Source organism: Podarcis pityusensis (assembly GCF_964106645.2).
Source record: "Podarcis pityusensis genome assembly, chromosome: 8".
NCBI lineage: Eukaryota > Metazoa > Chordata > Lepidosauria > Squamata > Lacertidae > Podarcis > Podarcis pityusensis.
This window is the reverse complement of record NC_138033.1, coordinates 73253793-73281026: the sequence shown is the minus strand read 5'-3', so window position 1 is coordinate 73281026 and position 27234 is coordinate 73253793. Positions and strand designations below refer to the sequence as shown.

At 44.4% G+C, this 27234-nt stretch overlaps 3 protein-coding genes across 4 annotated transcripts in view; 2 read left to right on the top strand and 1 right to left on the bottom strand.

The window, feature by feature from the left end:
• The window catches only part of KLHL17 (kelch like family member 17), a 34328-nt gene extending 33402 nt beyond the window's left edge, over positions 1–926 (top strand). Inside the window, exon 12 of the mRNA XM_081016144.1 lies at positions 46–926. Coding sequence (XP_080872270.1) covers positions 46–274 — 229 coding nt within the window. The 3' untranslated portion in view covers positions 275–926. The remainder of the gene's footprint in view (positions 1–45) is intronic.
• LOC308482801 (uncharacterized protein) lies at positions 541–27221 on the bottom strand. The gene is made up of 6 exons (XM_081016329.1): positions 27011–27221; positions 26288–26411; positions 21768–21838; positions 15181–15240; positions 9543–9623; positions 541–656 (listed from the first exon to the last, which is right to left on the bottom strand). Exons 1-6 carry the CDS (start codon positions 27037–27039, stop codon positions 608–610), a joined length of 414 nt encoding a protein of 137 aa, XP_080872455.1. The 5' UTR covers positions 27040–27221; the 3' UTR covers positions 541–607.
• The window catches only part of PLEKHN1 (pleckstrin homology domain containing N1), a 55144-nt gene continuing 43945 nt past the window's right edge, over positions 16036–27234 (top strand). The window contains exons 1-2 of one of the 2 annotated variants that reach the window (XM_081016088.1): positions 16036–16423; positions 22159–22258. In XM_081016088.1, the coding sequence (XP_080872214.1) occupies positions 16143–16423; positions 22159–22258 (381 nt within the window). In that variant the 5' untranslated portion in view covers positions 16036–16142. The remainder of the gene's footprint in view (positions 16424–22158; positions 22259–27234) is intronic. The other variant, XM_081016087.1, reaches the window with a different exon arrangement.

The window sequence follows — 27234 nt, the reverse complement described above, 5'->3', positions numbered from 1 at the left end:
TATCCACGCAGCTGGTAACCTCTTGGTTTGACTTTCTCTCCTCAGGAGCACCCATGACTTGGTGGCTATGGACGGGTGGCTATATGCAGTGGGAGGCAATGATGGCAGCTCCAGCCTCAACTCCATCGAGAAGTACAACCCGCGCACCAACAAGTGGGTGGCGGCTTCGTGCATGTTCACCCGCCGCAGCAGCGTGGGCGTGGCTGTGCTGGAACTCCTCAACTTCCCGCCCCCTTCCTCCCCTACCCTATCGGTGTCCTCGACGAGTCTTTGACAAAGAGTCCGGTCGCACCTTGCCTCGAGGGGACTGCAGCATCTGTCGGAGTGCAAAGCCAGCCTGGCCTGACCCCTGCGGCAGCCATTCTTTGTGAAGAAAGAGAGTGATGAAGGCGTTGATGCTGCGTCCATACATTTTTAGTAATAACTTTCTGAGGGGGCCATTTCTGGTTCTTGTGGCGGAGCTCCAAATGGGGATTTAGACCACATTTCTTTAAGAAAGAAAAGAAAAAGAAAGAAACACCAAGAGCCCCTCCTGGTTTTCACCATCTCTTTCATCATCACCTGACTGGTTCTGCCTGGTCTTGTCAAGACCGGACTCAATAATCTCCTACTTCCATGTTTGGACATGACTTCTGGTTCCACCTCCTGCAATGGAGCTTAAACAACGAGAAGAAAAGAAAGAAAGAAAGAAAGAAAGAAAGAAAGAAAGAAAGAAAGAAAGATTGAGAAACAAACAAAGCCCATCTAAGGCAGGCAGGAGGATCACTTGTTTCAGTTACACCAACAGCTGAATGTAAGCTGTGAATGTCACAATTAGCCAAAACTTCTTACCAAGCCTATAGCGTACTCTTACAGATTCGTGAGGTGATGCACTTCTTTCTCTCACACTGGTGTCTATTGAAAGGGATGCCTTAAAATAAATAAAACAGGGCTGGAGGGAAGATGGCTGCAACACAAGCCCTCTTAACATGTTCAGTGGCCCCTCGCTCTGTCAGCCCGGTCATGTGCCACCAATTCTGATGTTCTCCTGCCCTCTTCAGCGGCATGGGTTTTGGGGCATCCGCCAATGTGCTGGCTCTGCTGTTTTGATTCCCCAACCCCACTTCCCAAAAATAATTAGGAAGAAGCTAGCCCGACGACGGTGCTCTGGGATTGTACTTAGGGGAGAACGAAGGAACTTTTAACAGGGTGGAGCAAAGTTACGAGACTGTGTTCATATTATTCTATATTTGTTAACTTTCAATTTTTGACGCTTGCGTTTCTAAAGTTCTTTAGGATTTTTTTTTATTGTTTCATTTCCCGCACATCTGGTTTTCTGCACTCCATGTTATTTATTTATTTATTTATTTATTTGCCCTATTCTTTCTTCCTTTTTTTAAAACAAAGTTGGACAGTTGCCAAAAGGGAGGAGGAGGAGCCAGGTGATGATAACGTATGTTTTTTGTCAAATATTTGTGCAATCTGTGGGATGGAGGAGGCAGCTAAAGGATGGGTTAGTATAAAGTATAAAGATATCATTGAAATGAATGGGGGCTGCCCAGCCTTCCCATTGAAAGGGCAGAGAGATGTTCAATTGCCCTCTCTTCGAACACCTCCCATGCATTGAAGAGCGGCATTGCCTAAGTCCCTCCCGCTTCAGGATGGTACCTCTTCAAATTCTGCTCATTTCAGGGTGGTGTTGGACAACCGCCATTCATTCCACACGCTCAGTGTGCAATAGCTCTTCAAATTCTGCTCATTTCTGGGTACTATGGTGCAACAGTCATTCATTTCAGACTGGCATATGGCAATAGCCACTCATTTCACAGTATGGTTGTACAGTTCATGTTCAGATCCTGCTCATTTCAGAGCGCTATTGTACACTGCTCAGTTAATTTCAGTTGAAGTCCCTACAGTCGTCACCTAACTTCATTTCTGTTTTTGCTTGAGCAGTGCTAAACGTAGGAAGAATTCCTTATAGACTGTGATTTGTGTGATGTGACTTGGAAGGATTGCCTTTGGAAAAGCTTGCATCGACTGCATGTGTGTGACAGAGAAAGCGTGCAATTATTTTCTTTATTTTTTTAATGCCGCATTCATATATGAAGAACTTGCACCGAAAAGGCCAAGGTCCCTACACTGACATACCACTGGAGCATAACGAACATTTTGAGTAGCATCTGTATTGTAAACTTGAACAGTGCCCTTGTTTGGAGACCCACCTACACCATGAAAACATCCCTTATGGAGGAAAGGGTTTGCTTTTAAGATAACGTTTCACTGCATTATACACTATCCTCTTAATGCGATTTGTGTGCAACTCAAGAGCTTGGGAACAGGGTGAGACTGGAGCTTCGAGACGACCCATCCCAAGACATCCATTGCAACGGATGAAGTTCTTGTACCTCAGTAACCTCTGGACTCTATTCTGCAACTGTGGCCTAACTGATCTCGCTAAAGACTTCTGGTTTTAGTTTTAATTTATATACCCTCCTATCTAATCTCTTGTTCATTTGGGTCCCCCCCCCATTTTTCCCTTTTCTCTCTCTCCATATCCTTCCACCAGGTCAATCTGCCGTGGCAATAACAGGCTAGGCCTTTACAAAGACAACTGGTGGGCTCTTGGCTGGCTCACATTATGATAGGCCTGCCCTGCTCCTTGCACAGTGTGTGGCTGCATTGAAGGGTTAATTAATCTATGATAGACATTTAGACTTGGTTTCTTTGGCCACTGGAGTGGGCTTCTGAACCTTTCTAGGGTAACAGGGAGTTGTATCTTAGATAAGAGTGGGTATTTCCCTTGGTCTAGTGTTGGTAATGGGAGACAGGAACTTTTGCAGAGAGTGGAACCTGAGTCATATTTGTGCCATACATTTAAAGTGGATTTAATGCACATTTAAACCTCATGGTTTATCCCTTCCGAAAGAATCCTAGTAATGGTAGTTTAGGGGTGCTGGGACTTCTAGCTCTGTAAACTGCAGTTCCATGGATTCTTTAAGGAAACACCATGTGCTTTAAATGTGCATTTAAACATGCTTTAACCAAAGAGCACCCAGCCTGGCTTAGTGAGCTCGTGCCAAACCTTTTTGTCCAGGGATGGGACCAGCTCGTGGTCCTATTGCTTACTAATAGCACTGCATAGGTAACTTAATGGGAACATTTATGTCCATAAAGTTGCATGTGCTATTGTTTTTCCTGGAAAGCGCAGCTTCTGATACACTTAGCCCTTCATACAGACATACCAGTTGCATGGAACAGCAAGTGGGGAGCATGTTTTGAACGGGGTGGGGGTGGGGAGTTACTTCTAAAAGTACCTTTTCAAAATAAAATAAAGTTGAGCGCTCAGAATAAACAATCTCTCCACCAGTAAGCTTTGTCAGGGCTTTGCCAGTTGCAATACATTTTAGGGCAGGAATGGGGAAGCTTTGGTGCTCCAGATGTTGCTGTGAACTACAACTCCCATCAGCCCCAGCAAGCATGCCCATCAGCTGAGGATGGTGGGAGTTGTAGCTCAGCAACATCTGCAGGATCAAAGGTTTTCCACGCCTGTTTTAGGACAAGTTACACAATTGTTATCATTTTTCTATCAGTGCCTTCAGTTCCTTTTTGGTTGTTGGTGGTTGGGGCAAGTTGTTTGCAACAACCAGTGCCTGTTTGGTCACCTTCTGTCATCATCTGCTTGTTTTTTATGTGTATATACTTTGCTTTCCTCTGGTGGCATGGGACACATGACATGCCTTTGCTGGAAGAGGTAGGTAACACTTGTTGCTCTTGGGTGACAGGTTGCAAAGGGGCGGTTCTGATGTGATATTCAAGGTTTCTCCTTGCAGTCCAAAGATCTAGAGTTCTTCATCAGTCTGTACTACTGGCAGGGACCAGCCTAGTCCACAGTTTGTCTTTTTTTAGGGAAGGTGTACCTGTCTTTTACTCTGGCCGTTTCCTGTATTCCTGGTTGTGAGCCACAGCATAATGCAAGAAGAGTGGCAAGCCATCATCTAGATCCACAAAGCATCTGTTTTGAAGAAACTTCTCCTGTAGCCTAGGGGTGCATCCCCTTGGAACAATGTTCTGTTGAAATGTGTTATCTGCACACCTCACTTGTGGAAGATGCTCTTTTGGGGTTGCCTATGAGCAACACTGATGGATGCCCCATTTTGACGAAAAAGTTTTTGCAGGAGAATTGCTCCTCGAGTTACCCTGCTAATGCACACCCTGTTGTATTGGAACTAGGCTGGACATCTTGATTTGCACGGGTGACGGGGAGAGAGACTGACGTCCACTTCTTGATGTCCTTGAGTTTAAAAGGAGCCACTGATCATTGGAAGAGAGCATCTGAATCCATCTGGCCCAAAGTGACACCGGAGATGGAAGAAAGAAGCTTAGGCAATTGTGAACTCAGAACAATGGAGAGAGAGAGTGACTGTGGGCTTGATAAGCAGAACTGTGAATCAGAAGTACCTTTTATGGCCAACGGGGGGGGGGGGAGTCATCCATCGCCTCTCTTATGTCTGTGTGCTTTTCTTTAGCCATTTCTTAATCCAACTCCACAACTGACTAACCCAAAATGACTAATCTTAACATGACTTTTGAAGTGCTTTTCGTCCAGAGTATGTTATTGTCCAGCATAGGCCTGCTGCCTTTTGAGGGTGTTTCTTTATCCAGAGTTGAGCATGTATTGTCCAAAGACCGTAGCAACTGACTTGAGGAGGGAGGGAGGAGATGAAACCTGGCACTCCTCTGCTCCCTAATAACAATCTGGAAATACTGGGTTGTGTCCAGTGCTAGTCCTGCTCAGAGTTAGACCTGTCGAAATTAAAGGGCATGGCAAACTTCAGTGTGTTAATTCCAGTGGGTCTGTTGCGAGCAAAACTTCGCTGGCCACAACCCAAAAGCTCTCTGGCTTACCCATGGTGCAAACCCCTAGCTCAATCAGCCAATGTCAGAGGAGCCTTCTATTTTTGTTTTAAATGTATCTGTAAATGTGTGTCAATTTATTTATGTGCATTTAAACTTTTCTTTTTCTTTTGTGTTTTTGAATTTTTGCACTATAACAGGGGCGGGGCAGGAATATGAGCAATACAAGCCAGTGTGTAAAATTAAAAAAAAAAGTTTTTTTCTTGAGTACTGCATTTTAAAAATTATTTTAACCTCCTGGATGTTGCAACATTGTGGATATACCATACGTGGCTTTGTTTGAAATGAGACTTAATTCACATACACACAGCCAGGTATGTACGCACATACACACACACAGGGGGCAAAACCAATCCTGGACTATACCACTATGGCTACGTAAACACCATACATTTAAAGCACATGGCTTCCTCCAAAGAATCCTGAGAACTGCAGTTTGGTAAGGGTGCTGGGAGCTGTAGCTCTGCGAGGGGTAAATTGTAATGGCCAGGATTCTTCGTGGGCAGTCATGTGCTTTAAACAGAATTTATGGTGTGTACATAAGCTATGCGTCCAGTGAGGATCAGGAAGACCTGGATTCAAATTTGTCCTTCCTGGGCGGCGTTGGGCCAGTGGCTATAGGGCTGTACACACAAACCTCCTTATACATTCACAAAATGTGTTCCTCACTAAACTGATCTTTGGCGAATATGTGAGGGGTGTGAGAGAGAGAGAGTTGCCAGGGAACAGTGCAAGATATTTTGCCACCTGAGGCAGAACATCATGCCCCCTCCTATGTCAAGGCGCGTAGTACTGAAGCCCAACCAAGTTATTTGGCATCTGGGGTCACCGCCGTATTACACATTTAAAACACTGGGCTTTCCCCCAAAGAATCCTGGGAGCTGTTGTTGGTTAAGGGTGCTGGAAATTATAGTTCCGCAAGGGGTAAACTGCGATTTCCAAGATTCCTTGGCCTGTGGGGAAAGACAATCAAATGCACCAACATAATACAAAGGCTAATAACTGGGATAGAATGGGCCAGGAGAGGGCACCCTCAGACTCCCAATTTAAGCTCCTAGGGTTAGCAGAAACGAGATGTGCAATCTGTGTGTCTTTGAATACATTCAAACAACCTTACCTTGATTGAATGGTGTGTTTGTGTGGCCACTTACAGGGGGGGTGGGGGTGGTCAAAGAATGAATGTAATCCCTGTATATGTGTGTTGCAGGTGAGAGCAAATGTGAGCTCATCCCATGGAAAGTGCTCTCTGGAGACCAGTGCTAAAGTGTTCAGCACTTAGCACTGGTCTTTGAGTAAAAGCTCAGGATTCGGCAGTGCCTTGGTTGCAAAGCAGTGTGTGAAAGAACTGGGTGTTAAGAACACAGAAAGAGACTGCCAACAATCCCATCTTGTCCAGCAACCTACTATCACATTGGCCAGCCGGATGCTTATTATGGGAAGCCCACAGGCAACACCTGAGTGCAGCAGGAAAGGTGTGCCTGCAAAGTAAGGAATGCACACCACTTCTTGCACTCACCACCCTTCCGTGGGCAAGACTGGAAGTGTGCACAGTTGAGCATTTGTATCTTACCTGGCAAGTTCACACCTGCTGTGACCTGCTTTGCATCTGTTTTGGATGCAGAAGGTCCCAGATTCAATCCCTGACATTGCCAGGCAAGGTAGGGCTGGGGAGGAGACCCTGTCTGAAACTCTGGAGAGCTGCAGCCAGTTTGTGTGGACCAAGGGTGGGCTTGAGGGCCGCATTCCCTTCTGGACAATCTTCTGAGGGCCACATGCCAGTGGTGGGTGGGGCCAAGACAAAAGTGAATACAATGGAAAGCATTCCTGTTCACTTGGGCATTGGGTGGCTGAAGAATCCTGTTCCTGGGAACCCCGTGATCACTGGAGGGAAGAATGTTTTAAATTGTAGCTGCTTTTAGAAGTTTTTAGATGCAGCCGTCTTTAGAATGTTTTAAACCGTCTTGGGACCTTTTTGTGATTATGTGCTGCTCTGAGCTTCTTGGGGACAAAGGATGGGATATACATTCAACAACAATTAGAATAAGGAGGAGCGCAAGAGGCATAATCAGACTTCAAGGATATGTTCTGGCCTGGCAAAAACATTCAAGATGGTGAAGCCAGTGAGGGGTGCGGTCTGGGGAGAGGAGGAGGTACCAGATGAGGGACAGGTACCAACACTTGAAAGACCACATTTGGCCTCCAGGCTTGAAGTTCCCCATCCCTGGTGTAGACAATATGTGAACCGCTCTGAGGGTATAGGGCGGTATATAAATTCAATAAATAATAATAATAATAGGCCAATTGTCTGGCTCAGTACATAAGCCTGTTTCCTACATTCCTAGCTGACAGGAGGACTCTGAACTTGTGCTGTATGTACCTCACAGTCCTGGTCTGGCAGGAAGAGGGAGTAGACTGTGGGGGGGGGGCGAGAACAATCCGGTTGCAGACAGACTTCCTCCCTCCTCTAAATAATCAGCAATACTTTCATGAGAGAATGTCCTGGCTGTTTTGCCACTGTGATACCTCTGGTTTAGGAAAGCCCTGAAACGAGTTACCTGAAGCGGCAGCTTTGTGAGCATACCTATTACTTCATCTACCTATTTCATGAAACATATATACTGCTTGATTATTTCTGAAGAAAACCTTCAAAGGACCAAACAATGAAATCACCAATAAAAAAACCCAGTTAAAAACAACTATTTAAAACGTTCAGAAAATAATTAAAATCAACGATGAGCTAAAAACCAGATTAAAAGACATATCAGCAGTCTGTGTGTCCGGATAGGCTGGCCTATACAGAAATGTTTTGAGCAGGTGTTGAAAAGAGTACTGTGAAGGTGCCTTCCTGATGTCAACAGGCAGGGAGTTACAAATTATGGCTGCTGCCACACAAAAGGATCGATTTCTTACTAATGCAGAACATATCTACAGGCTGTGCTCATATGGAACTGTGGGGGGGGGATTACTTGGTGCCTCTTCATAAGGAGGAGGTTAGGAGCACTGGTGCCCTGGTAAAGGAGCACCCATAAAATATTTTGCTACAGTGCCAAAAAGCAATGTGGTAGCCTGGCAGCAGGAAAATACCCCTCTCGAAAACTTGTGTGCTGCCTTTTCGAAATGCCCTTTTCTCTAAACAAAGGCATTGTGCCAATCAGAGTTTCCTAGAAAGGTCATAGTTTCTTTTTAAGAAACGGAGAGAGGTTTTCAGCCAGGACTGAAAAGATTTCCCCTTAGCAAACTGATCTGAGCAAGCGGCTCACTCCCCTTGTCTCAAACCAACTGCTCCCCTTTGGAATTAATAAGCTCCAGCCTTCCATGGAAGGAAGCAGCCTTGACTGACAGCAGCTGCTGAAGGTCCAGATGAGCTGATCTGGGGACTCTCTTTCCCTGCTGTCAAACAGAGGCAACCAGGACGGCTCCTGCCTTAGGGCGGGTATGTGGGCTGCAATGCCCCAAGGTGAAAAGGAGGAAATTTTTCAAATGCATTTTCATTCCCACCTGAGGCAAAAAGCTGTCAGCGCAAAGCAGAACCCCACATGCCATCGTTGCAATGCTGGAGGGAGCTGCAGATGCTGGAGTGAGTGCGTTTTGAAAACAGGAGCCAGTGCTCAGTACATCCCAAGTCCAGACTGTAAAATAAGCTCCAGTGGTGTGCACAAAGAAATTGTTTGGTAAGGTTGCTGGTTTAAAGGATATAGAAAACTCACTGTTTATTACTCTCTGGCAAACAAGCCTAAGGAAGGGTTTGACATGTGGCCAAGCTGGAGGCAAAAAGTTAACACTAGCGCAGGATAGCTCAACACTTGGGGACTAACTTGGAGAAGCAGCAGAATGTAAAGCTTGGGAGGCAGTGATCTACATCACCAAAAAGTAGCTAATAAAGAGGAGGAATCAGTAAGGAGGAAGAACAGGTTGCCTTTCTGTCTATTGCTTGCCAACTAGTTCAGATAACTTATTGAAAGTGTTGTTGCTTTGCTCCCCACACAGACAAACAAAAGACAGCAAAGCTGGCACAGGGAAAGTGTGGTCCTCAACATGGTGTTGGATTGCAATCCCTCCCCATCCCTAACCATTGGACATGATGACTAGAGTTGAGGGGAGCTGGAGTCAAACAACCTCCGGAGGCTACAAGTTCTACAGCCCTGCGGTAAATTCACAAGGTTGGGCGTTGCTTCTGCAATGCTAGTCCTCTAAGGTCATGACAAGTAAATATTTCTGGCATCGTCTACTGTTGTTACATGAAGATGGTGAGCAAAGCAATTAATCCTGATGGGCTGCAATTTCTGCCAAGCCACCAGTCCATCAGACAGCACCCGTCTGATTTGCACCCTTGGGCCAGGTCTGCAGACAGTTGTCTAAGTAGGGCAGGCAATAGAGGCTGGTCCATAAGGCAAATTTGTTCTATTTTTGCATTTGGTTCCCCCCCCCCATCCATAATGTTAAATACACACTTCAAGCAGCAGGTATTATTTTCCTGTTAATTATGCTGTTTTAGATGTGTATTCTATATTTGATCTTAATCCGGAATGTTTTATTTCAACATTTTGTCATTTTCAATATTTGGTGCTTAGGCTGCAGCCCACTTTGAGAAGCAATTAAAAGAAAATAATATGTGCAAAAACCCCAGACAGGGGCCTTGCCAAGCCTACCTGGAGATGCTGGGGATTGAAGCTGGGGCCTTCTGCATGCAAGGCAGGTGTTCTGCCACTGATGTACAGCCTTTCCCCTTTCTGAAGATGGAGAGAAGAACGCATAATTAAAAAGAAGTATGTCTCTTGCCCAGAGATATATTTGGGTATGTCCATACCTTGACTTAAGGTGGGCTGTGAACCCCATGTGGCAGTATCTACTGCCTTCTCCTTCCTAAATGTGGATATTCCCTATGCAGTCGGTGTAGCTCTTCTATTTGGATTTTCAAAACGTAGGGCGTCTCCAGATCTAGGGAGGAGAAAGTGTGGGACAGCAGTTGTTGAAAGGGAGTGGCGCATGGGCAAGGGGGAATTAAAGGAGGTACAAGAGGTTCACAATTCACACTGAAGTATAGAGAGGCACTTTGCTCCCCCCCCCCAACACCTCCCCCACTACCTTTCACTGAACATCTAACCTGAGGAACAGTTCTGTGTGACCTGAAAGCTTGCATCCCGATCCCTCCTGGAAATGCCAGGGTTGATTTTTGTGTAACTAACACCGGAGTAGGTATGTGAGATCAGCCAGTGAGATTCTTTTTCTGCACTCCCTCCCACCTGCTCCACATTGCTCTCCAGCCCCTTAATCCAGACTCAGATTTCTATAAATAAAACACCAGTTGCATACAGTTTTTCCAAGCACGGAGCCTGTCTGCTCACCAATCCTGTTTAAAAATAAAATTAAATTGAAGGGGTAAAGGAGACCAGGAGCAGGATCCCATGATATAGCAGGGGTTTTTTTTTTGCTTTTCGCTTTTTAAAAAGGTACTGTTTTAAGAAGTTGAAGCTGAGTTTAGTTTGGGTTCAAATGTGTAGAAAATAAGTCGAAAGCTAGATATTTGGCAACAGGTGCAAAATCCTGTTTTTGACACTGATGTCAAACTGGGGTGGGAGCAGAGGAGGTTTTGCAAGGGAGAATTAGCAGCACGAGTGCTCAAACCTCCCCCTCTGTGACCTCTCGCCACAGGTGCTCTCCTCCACTTTGTGTCAATAATTCCATACCTCCTCTAAAGCGCAGATTATGTAGGAGCACTTTGATCTGTAGAACTTGTGCTTCTACAAGTGCCACTCAGTGCTCCTACCACATTTGTAAGGAGTCGTTTCTTCAGTATGGAAGCCAGTGGTCTTTGGCAAGTTCAGGGTCCCTTTGTGATAGTCACAGCCATGCCCGCTCAAAGCCACGCCCCCTTCTAAGATTATACAATGAACTTATAATTATGCAATAATTATCATTAGGGAACTCATTGCTACTGTCAACGCAGATCTCCCTAAGATGCATTTCAGCTAAATCTATTATTTTCTGTGCACAAACATAGGCAAATGATTTGGAGTGTTCCAATATCTTCTGTGAGTGACTTAATCTTGCAGAAATGGCACCCCATATTTATATATTCAAATATTTATTCCACTTATTATCCCACCTTGCCAAGTTCCAAGTAAGAATACGGAGATCTTTCTGGGAGCTTCCGAGTCAATGACAAAGCCTCTCTGGGGGTCTCAAAGTAGTGCCATTATACCTGTGTTACCCAGGTTTTGACCGAGAGAATACCTTAACTGCAGAATTATTAAGGGAGTGACCAAATCTCAGCTCCCCTTCCCTAGGTAAGCACCTTCTGCAGTCAGTGTACTTCTTAGAGTGGATCTGGGGGCTATTGGAGAAGGTGATAAATGCCAGTCAATCCTTTACTGTTCTGTCTCACATTTCCAGGCCTCGCAGCCCAACTTCCATTATTCGCTGGGGAACTTGTGTTCTCCTGTCTACACCCAGCATTACTATGGACCCCTTTTAACTCAAATGTGTATATCAGATGTCAGGACTGGTCGTTGTCCTCTTCAGATCACCCCCAAACGCTTCTTGTTCTTTTATAAAACTTTTTATTGCGTATTAACAAAACACTCTTATAAACGGTTCTTAACTATTATTCCTCAGAGTCACTTCTTTCAGATACCTTCTGAGCTCTGCTTCTCTGTGACCAGCCACTCTCAAAATGGCGAAGGCGCCCTTCCCTTCGCTTTCCCGCTCTTTTTTCTAACCTCCTGGCTAGAGCTGGCTTGTATCTCCCCTCCTCCGAATCTGAGCTAGAACTTAACCCTTGCCTTTCCTGGGAACAGCTGGTCCCTCCCTGTTGTTCCTCTTGCTCTCTTCTATTAGATTCACTGCTCCCCTTCCCCCCTTGGGGAATGCTTTCTCCCTCTGAGAAACTGGAAACTTCTAACTCTTCCCTGACATCAGAGACCAGATGTTATATATCTGCTAAGTCATGGAAACCATGACTCAATGCTGCCCCTGATCATACATGTCCACTCAGTTGCAGCGGGGGTCATTGTCTGGTTCTGTAGATGGTCCTAAGATGTCCTGAATGTCTGCTAACAGTTGAGTCTCGTATCTCACCAGTCCACTGGAATTTGGAACAGGCCAGTTATGTATGATCATCTGCAAGATGACCTTCGACCTTGAGCCCTGGGCAGTACCATGAGGTTTTGAGCTAGCTCGCTTAAGATTCCCCATTCTCTTGCAAATGGAAGCACCTTGTGGTTTCAGTGTTCCTTTGGAGCATACAGAGATAAATCCCCTTTGGTTTTCCTCCCACATGCCTTCTCCAGAGTGACCTTAGGAGCCAATCCCCACTGGCTGACTCACCTCCTTTCACTTGGATTGGTTCCAATCAGCACAAAGGGTGAGAAGACTTTCTTCTCAGGGGCTAAAAAGCTCCCCTTTCATGTTGACTGGGTAGCTCTGGGACTCTGGAGAGAGACACTGCTGCATAAATGAATACAACACCCCGTCCATGACCCTGGACCACTGTACTTCTGGTGGCAGCACCTATGCTTTGGAACTCCATGCCTATTAACATCAGACAGCCATCACTATACTTTTTTATGCCTGCTGAAAAGTTTTCTGCTTCAATGGGCCTATCTAGGCTGTGTGTACACTATACCTTCAAAGCACACTCTTTCCCCCCAAATAATTCTGGGCACTGTAGTTTGTTAAGAGTTGCTGGGAATTGTAATTCTATCAGGGCTAAACTGGTGGCTGCACAGAAGGGGCATGTATCAGTCGTTGAGCATCTGCTTTGCATGAAGAAGGTGCCAGGCTCATTCCCCAGTATCTCCAGGTAAGGCTGGAGGAGAATCTTGCCTGAGACCCTGAAGAGCCACTGCCAGTCAGTGTTGACAATACAGAGCTAGATGGACCAATGGTCAGACTTGGTATATAAGACAACTTCCTGTGTTCATATGCCCAGAGCAGCTAATGGGGTAATTGCCCCACGGCTGAAATCCTTCTCTTCATATGCCATTTTCCTAATTAAAATTGCCACCCCGCAACAAATGAGTTAATATATATATATATTACAGGTACTATATTTTACTTGTAAGCTTTTACATTTTGCAGGGGGAAAGCAGCTTGGGAGGGAGGGAATTAAAATCAGAAAAAAACAGCATGAGCCAAAGATTAGGAACCTACTCAATTCCCCCACAACATTTGCTTTTTCCAACCATAAGCTCCCTCTTCCAAATTCAATTTCTGTGCTGGGTCACTCTAATGTATTTATCATAATCAGCATCACATTTATAGCCCCCCTTTCCTCCACGGATCTCAAGGTGGCTTATATAGTGTCCCAGATTATCCTCACAACAACCCTGTTAAACACTACTCTCTTTCTCCTTCCTTTGACAGCATGCATTTCTGTTGACATGCTGAAGCATTCCACTTATGATAGTCTTCCCCCTATCAGCTTTAAACTTGTTTTATGCTTTATTACTTCTCTATTCCACCTTTTCCTCCAAGGAGCTCAAGGTGGCATGCATGGTTCTCCCCTCTTCATACTATACTCACAACAACCCTACGAGGTAGGTTAGCCTGAGAGACTGTGGTTGGCCCAAAGTTACCCAGCAAGCATCATGGCTGAGTGGGGATTTGAACCCTGGTCTCCCAAGTCCAGGTCCAAAACTCTAGCCATACACTGGCTCAGCTGTCCCTACTGATGTTTCCATTCTACAGAAATTCCTTTGAAAATTGAATCACACAACCTTTTGGCCAAGTGTTTGATTCACATCTGTTGGCTTCTCTAAAGCTTCCCCCTTTCCCCCCTGTTCAGTTATGAAAGCAGCTGTTGCTAGTTCACACAGCAGGACTGAGACACTTTTGTAGACCTAATGGATTCTATGAAGTGAGGCGCAGCGGATTGAGATACTGGCGTGAGTCAGCCAGAGAGGGGTTGGCTGCCAGTGCTTTGATTCGTGTCTCTATTTGGGGGGACCTAATATTTGAGGTGAAGGAGATGAAAATTCCTGGAGAAGCCTAGAAGTCATTGATGACCGTGTACACCCTCCGCTGGCGATGGCAGTATGCCTCTGAATACCAGCTGCTAGGAGTCACAGGTAGGGAGATTGGCTGTTGCACTCGGGTCCTGCTGTCCAGCTTCCCATCTTCTTTCTTCTTTGTCCAGCTTCCCATTCTTCTTTCTTCTTACTCCTCATAGCCGAGTAAGTTTGCCTTCCATGAACACGGTCTTAACAGCGAGTCCGTAAGTGAATGTGGAGGCCAATTCTGGATCCACACATCCTTCCACAAGTGGAGGCATAGGTTTCCGGGCAGGAGTTGATCATGGTGACATTTTGCCAAACGTGCCTTTCTCTTAGCTCGTTTCTCCCTTTCGTCCTGAGTTTCTGCTTCTTCAAAGTCTGTCGGAGCACGCGCAGGCCAGTGTTTCCCTGTTATCAGTGCTTATACTACATTTAAGTAAATAAAACAGACAAATCCCCCAACAATTTGTTTCAAAACTACCCAAATTCTTGTATTATGGATGAGGGAAGGGTGGGGACCTTATCTCAAATCCACGTTATTTATGTCTTTGTTTGTTTATTTATAATAAAAAATATTAGGTATACTGCTGTATCATTTAAAAAACAACCCCAGTGGTTTGCAGCAATAAAACCATGCAGAAAATGAAGTAAGAACTTTAAAACAATTTTAAAACAAAAAAGGGAAAAACAAACATCAGTACTTTTAATTGCCTGCATAGGCCTGGTAGAATAGAAAGGCTTTCAGCAGGTGTTTAAAAGCTGGCATAGAAGGCACCTGCTGAATCTCTACTGGCAGAATATTGCAAAGACAGTTTCTCATTGTTGTCAAATTAGACTGACCAACTTGGGAATGACCAGCAACACACATGCAGGTGACCTTAGTGATTGAGCTGGAATATAAGGGTTCAGGCGACTCCTGAGGTACCCTGGACCTAAGTTGTTCAGGACTTTGACAGTTAATACAAGGACCATGAACCTGGCTTGGTAGCAGAGGAGCAGCCAGTGCAGCCATTTTACCAATGGTGTCACATGTTCTCAACCAGAACATCAGCAATCTGTCTGCTGCATTCTCTACAGCAGGCATCCTCAACCTCGGCCCTCCAGATGTTTTGAAGCTACAATTCCCATCATCCCTGACCACTGGTCCTGCTAGCTCATGGGAGCTGTAGGCCAAAAACATCGGGAGGGCCAAGGTTGAGGAAGCCTGCTCTACAGTATACCTAATTTACCTACCCAGCCACGAAGCTTGTTGGATGATCTTGGGCCAGTCACAGTTTCACAGGGCTTGACCTACCTCACAGGGGTGTTGTTGTGAGGAAGAAATGGGGAGAAGTGTCTATGCCACCTTGAGCTCCTTGAAGGAAAGATGAGAGATAAATGTAATAAATAAACTTGCAGAAAAACTCTGCAACTCAATTAACTTTTACTCAGAGTAGACCAATTAATGGACAGGACTAACTGAAATCTATTCATTTCATGAGGTCTTTCTACTCTGAATAAAAGTTCACTGCAATCCTAAATAAAGAAAAGCAGACTTGTGCTTCCAGTTTTATTAAAGTCAGACCAAAAACAAATGAACCAGAAATTTAAATTTTTTTGGCGGAACATTTCAGCAGGCCTAGCTGTCTACAGGAGAAAACTAGTAATGGTAACACCCACCTCTAGTTTTTCATGGAGGGGGGTGATGATTAAAATTTGTATACCACTTATCATCTGCGGATCTTAGGGCGGCTCACAAGCTAAAATTACAATTTTAAAAACACAAAAGACATAAGAAATAAGAACAAACAAAAACCAATAATCCTAGGCTAGCCAAACATCATGAAAATTTCTGACATGTCCTGGTTTTCGCGTGTTGGGGGAATTTTCGGCAAAATGTCAGGGAAAATCTTGATGTATAGCAATGTAATGGAAAAGCAGTGGAAACAGCTAAAAAGAAGCTTAAAATTACTATTTTTGGGAAAAGCTCAACAATTTGGGTGGTTTCCTTTAAAAAAAGTTTTGCGGGTGTCAGGAATTTTACTTTTTGAAATATGGCAACCCTACAATAATCCCCTCTCTCACAACACATGGCAAGAGTTTCTCCCAATTGCCTCTTTAAAAGTTCCTTCATTAGTTTCACCTGCAAAGACGCAGCAGCAGCAGCAGCAACAATCAACAAAGAATTCCTTTCTGGACTCCCCACTTCATGCTGTGTGTGTGATCAGATCCACTAGGAGGGGAAGTGAACCCAGCAACAAAGCAGCCCTTGGCCAAATGGCTGAGAGTTCCCAGCTCACACCCATAAGAGTCACCGCTGCAGACGGAAGTGTCTGCATGACACACTCAGAGAGCACACACCTCCTCGCTGGCTTCACACGCTCCGACGCCTGGGCTCCCCGAGCCTGCCTGCCTTTTTGCTCCTCTCTTCCCCCCTCCTCGCAACTCTTTCTTGGATTATACAAGTCGCTCTCAAACATGGGGAACATGGCTTGCGTCCCCCAGGCACCTGGCAGGTTCCGATACTCCTTCTCCAGGAAACCCTCGCTTCGGAAAGAGTGAGTACGCCGCAATCTTTCCTTTTAAGTTTTCTGTGCTGCTGCTGCTGCTGCTGCTGCTGCTGTCTGCGTGTTTTGTTCTCTTAAAAAGAAAGCCTCATTGGGAATAAAATTCCCTTGCTGGGTCTCGCTTTCTCCAAGAAAAGTCAGGCACTGTGTGCATGTCCGTTTCCTTGAGATTTATCATGACAAGTGTTACAGTACCTCCACACTTCTCATATCGCACGCAAAGAATTTGGTGGAGTTCTTGGAATAAAGGACGGTGTCTGGTGTGTGTCTGTGTGTGTGGAGAGACAACAGTTCCTTTATTTTAAATGGGGGTGTGTGTTTTTTTTGTTTCCTTTGGAGTAGCACCCCTGACAGGTTCAGTTTAATTGAATTGTTTTAAAAATTATATCCCACTTGAGAATTAAAACATTCGAGTTAGATTGCAGAAGGTTAATGTGCTGGGCAGTCCTATGCAGAATAATTCATAATAACACAGAGCATAAATTTAAAGCAACCCCCCCCCCCAGTAATTTACCTTTCACAGAACTACATTTTCCAGCACTGTTAAACTACAGTTCCCAGGATTCTTCAGGGAGGACAATCAGCTTTAAATACATGGTGTGTACGCAATCTTTGCTCTCCAGTACGTGTGTTTTTGTCTAGTTAAAATAACAATAGCCATTTAACAGAAGTTTAAGATACAATCTCTAGGAAGACGAGCATTTCAAATGAACTTTTAATTCAAAGTCTCACTCGATAAAACTTTCCCTCGCTTATAGGCAGTGTTAGAAAGTTATCCCTTTCCTCAGGACTCACTTAGGAATTATAATCCTAAATATTTACTGCTATTTTGGGGGCGTATTTCTATGTTCGAAACAGGGTGAGCCCCCAAACTGGCAAATGGCGTGTAATCAAGGGAACTAATAAAAGTTTTGAACAAGACGAGGGTGTTTAATTTTTTATATATCTTTTACTTCACTACATAATTGAAATCGGTTTCAGAATTCCAGTGAAATAGTAACTTGCTTCACCATAGTTTCCCTACATGGACAGCACTGCATGTAGATTGTGGCACACAACTGATTTCACTGTGTGCTGTGTACAGTGTACCCAGTGAAATTAGAGCCTTGTGGCACATTTAATGGCTCGCAAATTTATAGTAGTGTGAGATGTTGTGGACTACAGCCCACATCATCAAGTGAAATGGGCATGAATTCTGAGAACATATGCCCCAATAAATCTGTGAGTCTTCAAGGTGCCCAAGTCTTTGTGTCTGCTGTGGCTACCCCTCTAGAAGTTGTCCCAGCAAAATGGACAACATGCACATTATGCGATCATTGCTGATAAGCCCTGTGTGCTATTTCCTACACAGAACCACCCTCTGTGTAGGAATGTCATGCTATTTGAAGTGTGGGCTTTACGTGGATTAGTCTATCTGAACACCAGAACCTCCTGTTGTAGGCTTTCTGCTCCTGTTCTACCTTCGATACCGATCGAGTTTGAAAACTTCATGGCAGCAGAAGGGCTTCACAACAGCACTTTAAAAAGGGAGATTTCATAATGCGTTCACAAAACTAGCTCAGCTTTGCAGTGGAAAGGACAACAAAAAAGGGATGTGGTTGAGCCCCCTGCCATTCTCATGGTTTTCCCACCTCACAGTTCCCACCAGACAAAATCTAGCCTTACACAGAACCAGCACAGTAAAACTAAGTGACTGTTTGTATATGTGGAGGAGGAATGGGAAACTAGGCCAAATTCCTTGGTGCCAACATGGTTGGAATTACAATCCAGGGATAATGCGTCTTTTTCGGATTTTTAAGTGCCCAAATGACCAGGCACCTGGGCTTTCTTTCTTTAGGTGTCTATGTGGGTGTAAACATGCAGGCAGGAACCCTGAAACTGATGCTGGTAATTGTGTAAAGGACTGTGGCTCCGTGGTGGAGCATCTATTTTGTGCTAGTTTCAATCCCCAACATCTCTAGGTAGGACAGGGAATATCCCTCCTGAAACCCTGGTGAGCCACTGGCGGTCAGTGCAGACGATACTGAGCTAGATGGATCAAGGGTCTTAGTATAAGGCAACTTCCTATACACAAAATCCAGACTTAAACATGTTACTGATTGCACGAAAAATCAGGGGATTTGTGGGCAAATGCAAAATCACATTGCATGCTGAAAATGCTGTGTGTCCAGGCAGTGTCCCCAATGCCCTTCAAGCCATTTGGGTGGAAAATGCCAATATGATTGCACATTGTATCCACTTGATGTTGTTAGGTTTTGGTGGCGCCGAGATGAGTGGTTGTGAATTAGTGGAGCAACACACTTCCCTCTTCCCTCTCCAGAAGAGAATTAAAGCATCATCAACTAAAGAGTTCATAGACTTCCGTAGAATTCATAGAACTCTTTTGTTGATGTGGCTTTAATTCCCTTCTGGAGAGGGAAGAGGGAAGTGCATGATGGGATATCACAGGAAGTAAGAGCACTTCATGGGCATCCCTGGCAAGAGGTGTGACATTGCAAACCACAAGTTCTGACACATCAAAGAAAACTAACACATATTGCAAAATGGAACAAATGGAACATATGCTAAGGTGGTTTTGTATTTGTAACCATATTTTGGGGCATCAGTGTCTGCCCTTAAGATCAATAGGCCTCTTTTCCAATCACTTGAGTTTCTTTTTCTTTCTAAAATTTCTGTCTGCTTCTTTGCTTTTTACCAAGAGATGTTTGGGGATGGGGGCTTTGCAAAAATTCAAGGTTAGCAACAGATGCTGGGCCTGTCTGTTTTGTTTAGGGTTGCAAGTAACGCTACTCAAGTTAGCTGATCAGTGCTACCAGACGGTATGTGAAGACAAGGGGTCCCCAGTTGAATATTTTTTGGGTGTGTGTGGAGGTTTGCAACCTGTGGCACTCAAGTGAAAGTACAGTAGTAATATGGAGAGCAAATGGATGGTTTGAATGTTCTTTACAGGACAGAATTCTCTAATAGAATACACTTCAAGTATAGGGAATGGCACAAAATTTACATGCACACACCGTGGTGTGACTGCAAGAGATGCATTGAATGGTGCATTAACAACCTATGGAACTCACTGCTTCAAGATGCTGCAGTTGACACTAGGTTGAAAAGCTTTAAAAAGATATTGACAAATGAATGGAGCAGGATAGGTCAATTGACAGCTATTGCTCACATTAGTGAAATAATATCTGTGTACACAAACACTCACACATGGGGTTTGCAGTAGTCTTTGGGGTTTTTTTCAATTAAAAATATATATGTTGGGGGAGTGGCAACTGTCTTTCCACATCACATATTTCACTGGAATTTGTTGCTACGAGAGTAATGATAGCCACCAACTTGGATGAGGATTAGATAACTTAATGGAGGATAACGCTCTCAGGGCTACTAGCCACAATGGCTATGTTGCCTCTAGTACTAGAGATGGCATATTGCTGGGGAAGAAGGGTGGAAGGTCACAGGGCGGATTACAGCATAAAAATACTAAATTGAAAAACTAAATACATAACATAATAATAAATAATAATAAGCAAAAAACCAATAACCCCGCCTCCTACAAACACGTTTAAAAGGCCATAGATTGTTTAATCAGCCAATGGCCTGGTTATAGAGAAACGTTTTTGCCTGGCATCTAAAGATATGTAATGAAGGCGCCAGGCGAGCCTTCCTGGGGAGAGCACTCCACAAGCGGGGAGCCGCCACAGAAAAGGCCCATTCCTGTGGTGCCGCTCTCTGAACCTTTCAAGGAGGAGGCGGCACACTGAGAAGGGCTTCAGGTGATGATCTCAGGGTCTGGGTTGGTTCATGGGGGGGGGGGGGGAGGTAGTCCTTGAGGTTTTGTGGTCCTGAGCCGCTCAAGGCCTTATAAGTCAAAACCAGTACAGTACATTGAATTGGGGGGGCCTCCAGAAGTTGCCGGTCTCCAACTCCCATCAGCCCCAGCCAGCATGGCCATTGGTTAGGGAAGATGGGAGTTGTAGTCCAACAGCATCTGGAGTTCAGCAGTTTCCTCACCCCTGGTTTAAATATGCTGAGTGGCAAGTACTGTAATCAGTGTTAAGTGATCTGGAGTCTGTACCCATAAGATGTGTCTGGCTGCATACGTGTGTGTGTGTGTGTGTGTGTGTGTGTGTGTGTTTAAGTATACAATCTCCTGTTTGCAAATGAGGAATGCAACAGCCCCTTACAGAGAAGCATTTACTTCTACTGTGTGGAGTAGCATGAAGGATGCATGTGAATAAAACAAGAACAACAAAACAAAAAACACCAATCATCATGCAGCAAAAATGTTGTGATTTGCTTTCAAGAGCCGAAACTATGTTGACTGAGAGTGATGGTGGGTGGGGAAAGGGGAATACCTCCATGACATCAGCTGGCACCTGGGCACCAACAATGCCTTTTAATGGGGTCTGAGTCACTGCTGGTGTCACCTTGAAGGGAGAATCAGGGATAGCAGGAATCGTTATTTAAATGGTGCAATAAGACTGTTGGTTTTAGCCAGGGGGAATGCTATGTGGAGCCCTATTCAGGGAGCAAAAATGACTTAGGGTTGTTTCTAAAGCTATGCCTTTACTCAGAGTAGTCCTGCTGAAGTTAGTGAATATGACTAAGGCCGTGAACACATTGGGCAGAACCACGATACTTTCGAAGCACACCCATTTCAAGTACACGACAGTCACCCCTCAAACCCTGATAACTGTAATTTCCTCCTAACAGAACTACAATTCCCCACACCCATAACAAACTACGGTTCCCAGGGTTCCTTTGAGAAAACTATGTGCATTGACCTTTATGGTGGCTAACACCGTATGTACACTACTTCCCAAATCAGTGGTAGGAGCACACTGGAAGTAATTGGAGCGTGGAGGTCAATTAATTTCAATGGGTCTGCTCTGTGTAAGACATGGTTGGTTACAACCTTTAGGGCTGCACTGATTTGCTTGTTGGTGTAGTGTGTGGGAGAGAAATCACTTTTACTGATTTAGCTATCGTAGGTAACTTTTACGAACCAGTGCTGTTGTGCTCAGATCCTGCTTTTGGACTTCCCATAGGCATCTGGTTGGCCTCTGTGAGAACAGGATGCTGGACTAGATAGGCCTCTTGCCTGATGCAGCAGATTCTTATTTGTTTTTGGGTACTGTATCCATGTGTGGGTGTGGGTGTTTTCACCCTGCAGCAATAGTTGCAACAGTGGCCTTGAGAAAGAGATTCTGAGGCAGAACATGGGGCCTGTTTCAATCCCCATCATCTCCAGGTAAGGCTGGGGGGGAAATGTCTGAAAACCCTGGAGAGCTGCTGCCACTTAGTGTAGACGATATTGAGCTTCCATACTACTTACGTTAAAGTTGCATCATCTTCAAACTCATGTGTTCTGAGAGAGCGTGCATGCCTCATCTTTCTTTTAGAGAACTGTGAAGAAGAAAAAGGATTACCTTAACACTCTCCTTGGGAAAGACAGAATCCTTTGACCATCCATGATGAGGACTGAGACCGAACGAAGCATTCCTTTGTGGAAGGACAAATGAAACAAAGCCCCCCCCCCCCAAAAAAAAACCCAAGGAGAAATTCACTAAGCCTAAATGTTATTGATGGCCAGCTGTTCATTAGGTCCGGACACTTAAAAGCCTTGTGATAAAAGTTGCTAATTCCACCCTGATGCGTTGCTGATTTGATTTGTTTGCTTGCTTTGATCTCGCCTGACTCTTTTTTTTTTTTTAATTGCTTTTCAGACAAGAAAGCAAAAAAAAGCTAGCCAGCCTTTTTGGTTTTGAACCAGGACAAGAGAGGGATGTTACCTCAGACAAGATACTCCAATATATTCCTGGCCAGGTAAGTGCTCTGAGATCTATAGTGATCTTAATTTGAATAATGGTGGTGACATTTCTGCTATCCAATGTTTTGTGTGTCTTCAGGCCCTCTTTTAATCTTGGACATCCTGAGATGACATAAGTGACTATTGTATTCCGTTTACAGACGAGAAACCAAGGTTGTGATAGGGACTTGAGCAAGGCCACTCACTGAGTTTGTGGCTGAGGAGATGCAATTTGTAAGCACAAATCCTCAACCCGCAAATAAAATTGCTTTTGCACGCTCTAACGCAGTCTGGTTTAAACTAGTTAAGCCAGCCTGGTTTAAACAGATTTTCATGCTGTGCCCCAATGAGTTTTTGGAAATGGAAGGATTGGCATGCCTGTTATAGGGAGAGTTAACAGCTTTGTCAAACTACAGTTCCCAGAGGTCTTAAGGAGGAAAGCCACAGCTGACTTTTAGGACATCTAAAAACATCATCATCGTCATCACCTTTATTTTAATTATCAGGGTTCTTCTTCTATGGATGACAGTCTTTAGAATTGTTTCACTGTGAAAGTTGCAGCATGACTTCTGGCCAACCAGTGGGCCTGCTATTGTCATCATGACGCACAAGAGCTTTTAATTACCCATGATTAAAAAATAAAACAAATTAGCCAGCCCACAGTCAATATTTCCCTGCCCTGAGCCTTTTTAAACAAGAATTCAGAATGGGGATCAGGGCTGTATATATACCTTGACACATTTAAAGCAAACTCCCCCTCACCCAGACAAAAGAATCCTGGGAACCATAGTTTACCTTCACAAAGTTACAATTCCCAGCACCTTTAACAAACTGCAGTTCCTAGTATTTGAGGGTGTGCTTTAAATGTGTAAAGGTGTGTGTGCAGCCCAGATCCCTTCTCCATTGAGGAATGTTTGCTTGTTCTCATGCTGTATTTCCCTGGGTGGAGATGGTGACAGAGCCCTGTCACCAACCTGTATATCTGGAGTTATGACTACAAAAAGGTGGGGAGGAAGGGATTGTGCTGCTCTCCCTGTTCTTTTGAGAAAGCAGGAAGCTAGTTGATGGATTAGGCTGATTCATCCTTCCCAGGGTGCAAAAGTTGGTAATTCTGTAACGCACACAGATGGCTCCACATGAGACGTACCTAGGGTCCCTTGTGCCCTTGGCCAAGGAGCTGTATCAGCGACAGTGCCCCAACCCCCCAAAAAATCACTTTACTGCAATGGCCAAGAATCCAAGGCGGGCTCAGAGAGGGCTTCTGGAAATGTTGGATCAAACCCACAAGTAGATTTCACTGCCACCTTTTCCCTCACCCTCGGATTTGTGCTGGGAGCAGTTTTGTTTGTCCTCCCTTAATGTTCTCTTTCCACCTTGACTGTAAATGCTGCACTTGCAAAAATATTACCAATGTCTGTTTTGTTAGGGGAAACATTGAGCTAGGCCTTGTGGGATGCACACAAGAGCAACCACGCCATGCAGTTAGAGCACATTCAAAGAACATGGCTTCCTCCCCACAGAATCATGGGTGATGTATTTTATTAAGGGTGCTGGGAACTGTAGTTCTGTGAGAGATGAACTTCGGTTCCCAGCATTCTTTGGGAGAAATCATGTGCTTGAAACATGCGACGTGGATGTTAATCTACTAGGTGAACTACTTTTCGTACAGGCACGAGGCAGATGTGTCCAGCCTCCTCTCCTGCCCCACTGAAGTGCTTTTTTTCTGTGACATGGTGACGCTGCCATCACAATGAAGTAGCCTTTTGCCTGGAGTCTTTAATTTCCATGTTTTGTAGGCCATAACGTCTTCAAAGGGGTGAGACCCACCCCAAGCTAAGAGATGGCTTGAGCTGAAAGCCCCATCAATTTGCTGTGTGGGGATACGCTTACATGTTTGGAAAGGAGTAGCATTTATATGCAGTAATTAGCATCTATAGTGCTTTAGAGAGTTTAAAGAGCTTTACATACTATAGATTGCTCAGGAATTCCACAACAACATTCTAAATGAGGTGCCTGTACTCTGCCTATAATGCAAATGGAAGTGGGGCTCGAGGTGGACATTTATTTATTGCATTTATATCCCATCTTTCCTCCAAGGAGCTCAAGGTGGTATAGATGGTTCTGCCTCTCTTTCATTTTATCCTCACAGTGACTCTGTGAGGTAAGTTAGGCTTAGAAACAACTACAGGCCCAGGGAGTTTCATGACTGGGATTTGAACTGTGGTCTCCCGGGTCCTGATTGAACACTCCCAACTACTGTACCACACTGGCTCTCAAAATGAGTGAGAGACCCTTTTGGCATATTATACCCGTGTTCCAAGATCTCCACTGGTTGCCAATTTGTTACCGGGCCAAATTCAATGTGCTGCTCTTGAAATATTTATGTTTGTTTTATTTATTTATTAAATTTGTACGCCACCTTTCATCCATAGATCTCTGAGTGGTTTGTGACATTAAAAATACAAGATAAAAGCACAAAATACATAATAAAAAAGGGGGAAGGGAGGAAAACCCACAAACCAATAACCCACCTCCCCTCAACACTTCAGGAACAGTTTTACTTGAAGGCTTGCCATATTCCATGGGTGCCTGCTTGCACAGCCACAAATGCTGTATAATGTTACAGGGTATATAACATTATACAGCATGGGGGGGGGGTGCACCTAGTCTTTGGTGCTCCTTGCCCATTAACATACCGTACTGTGTTTGATGCCTGCTAAAAATGTTTAGGCAAACCTACCCAGATATGTACATTTTCTGTTTTGAAATTGGTTGGCTTTATTTATATTTTGACCATGTTAATAGGTCTACTTGTTTTGACATTTTATCTATATTTTCTTATGGATATTTTATATTGTTTTATGCAAACTGCTTAGAGGGTTTATTATTATTATTATTAAGCAATATATACATCTTATTAAATAAAAATAAATAAGTGTGCATTGAATAGGAACTTCGGTCTTTTAAATACTGTTATGAGATCTTTAAGGATTCTGCCTTGCATCCTTTAACCTTAATCTGTAGAGTGTTGCGGCTGGTTGTTGTTACATGCGCATGCATGCACACATAAACACACATGTGCACACTGTTAAGAACATAAGACCCTCCTGGATTATGCCAATGGCCCATCTAGTCCAGCATCCTATTCTCACGGTGGCCAGCCAGATGCTTATTGCCCAGAGTAGGGTGGTAATTTATATTGAATAACTCACATGGAGTATCATGATGGGTCAAATGGTGTGTTTACATCAGGCATAGGCAAACTCGGTCCTCCAGATGTTTTGGGACTACAACTCCCATTATCCCTAGCTAACAGGACCAGTGGTCAGGGATGATGGGAGTTGTAGTCCCAAAACATCTGGAGAGCCGAGTTTGCCTATGCCTGGTTTACATTGCCTATAGCTGCAATCTTCTGTGCATTTACCCTGTAAAGGCTCATTCAGGCATCCTTTTTATTCTGTGTTTATGATGATTTGTGCTCACGAGGCTATTGGGGCAGTCCTACACTATCCCACATTAAATACTGCTTCTGTCTGCAAAAGGTTTGGGGGCAGGCATAGTGCTTCATTTCCATAGTGTACCTTTCTGCTGAAATCCTGTAACTTTTAACTCCACAAATGTTCTGTATGAGTTTTCATCACACTTCTGTTGCACTATAGCCCCTCTAGACAGCAATAATGTTGTAGTGTTGCAGAACAACTGATAAATTGGGATAAATACACCACTGACACATTGCAGAATTCACCCGCAATAAAATATCAGTCTGGAGTTGCCCCAAGGCCCTCAAAAATAGTGGGACTTGCTTCTGGAGAAAAATCGATACGATTGTGCTGTAATGGAGGAGTTAATGTTGGTGCTCATGTCAACTCTCTCATGCCACACATTAGCTACAGCAGTTGTAGTAAACCTGCAACTCCACCAGTAACAAACAATTGCGTATATGAGGGTTATATATACTATCAGTGAGATTGTGAAAGGATGACAGGGTCCTTAATACCACGTGATATTGTGTGTGCCTGAGGCAGAGAAAAGATAGAGTGAATTACCTTTGGCAAAGGCGGAAATTCGGGCCCATAGCAGTTGGGGCCTTGACCGATGTCAACCACTTCCTGTCTTGCTGCATTTCCCAAGCACAGTGGCACATGCCCTGGGGCAAAAACAACATTGACTCTGTGAGGAAGGAAGAGAAGTTTAGATAACAAATATTATCTCCACCACACTTTTTTTTAATATGTCTTCAAGGAGACGCTTAATTCAGAGCCGCCCCCCCCCCTTGTGACGCAATAGCCTGTCCAAAGTTGACATGGTGGCCATCCGTGGTGATTAAAGTATAAGTCACTGGATTCTCCGTTCTAGCTAAGGTCTGAGGGAGTTTAATTTTTAACTAGCCTCACCTATAGCTGAGGCGGAGCAAAGCGAGACATGTCGGTGCGTGTCTTGCTCGATCAACCTCCAGCTAGGAACTGGGCTTCAAAATCCTCTCTCTCTCTTTCTCTTGTGAGGTGCTGAGAGAAACCCAAAATGATCAAAACCTCCGCTTGGAGCAGTGGGGGGGGGGCATGAATGAGTGTCTGTGAGAAATACAAACAGCCCAGAGGGGTGGAAATACTGCTGAGTGATGATAAAGGGAGTGAAAAAACCCCAAACTCTGGTTTCTTCCTATTTAGGCCACCAGCCAAATGTCTTCTGCCTGAAGGCCCTTGATAATATTCCGTGTGTGTGTGTGTGTGTGTGTGTGTGTGTGTGTGTAGGAGGTTAGCGCTTTGTACATTTTTGGTACGGTGAGCAGGTTCTGCATTCATTGTATCCAGTGCTAGTCCTATTCAGAAGTGAAACCACTGAAATGAATTTCAATAGGTCTACTCTGAGTAGGACTTTAGGCCCCATCTGTGCCATACACATGTGCCCACTCAACCACTTCAGTTGTCTATAGGTGCCACATACGGTAATACCCATTTTGCATTTGTAAGAACTTGATTGTTTAGTCAATCAA

Coding starts and splice junctions, on each gene's coding strand:
- LOC308482801 (XM_081016329.1), bottom strand. CDS start 27,039: ATGCAGAACCTGCTCACCGTACCAAAAAT. Junction 21,839..26,287: donor AATTTCCGCCTTTGCCAAAG/GTAATTCACTCT, acceptor TCTTCTTCACAG/TTCTCTAAAAGAAAGATGAG. Junction 657..9,542: donor TCAATCCCCAGCATCTCCAG/GTAGGCTTGGCA, acceptor TCGTTGTTTAAG/CTCCATTGCAGGAGGTGGAA.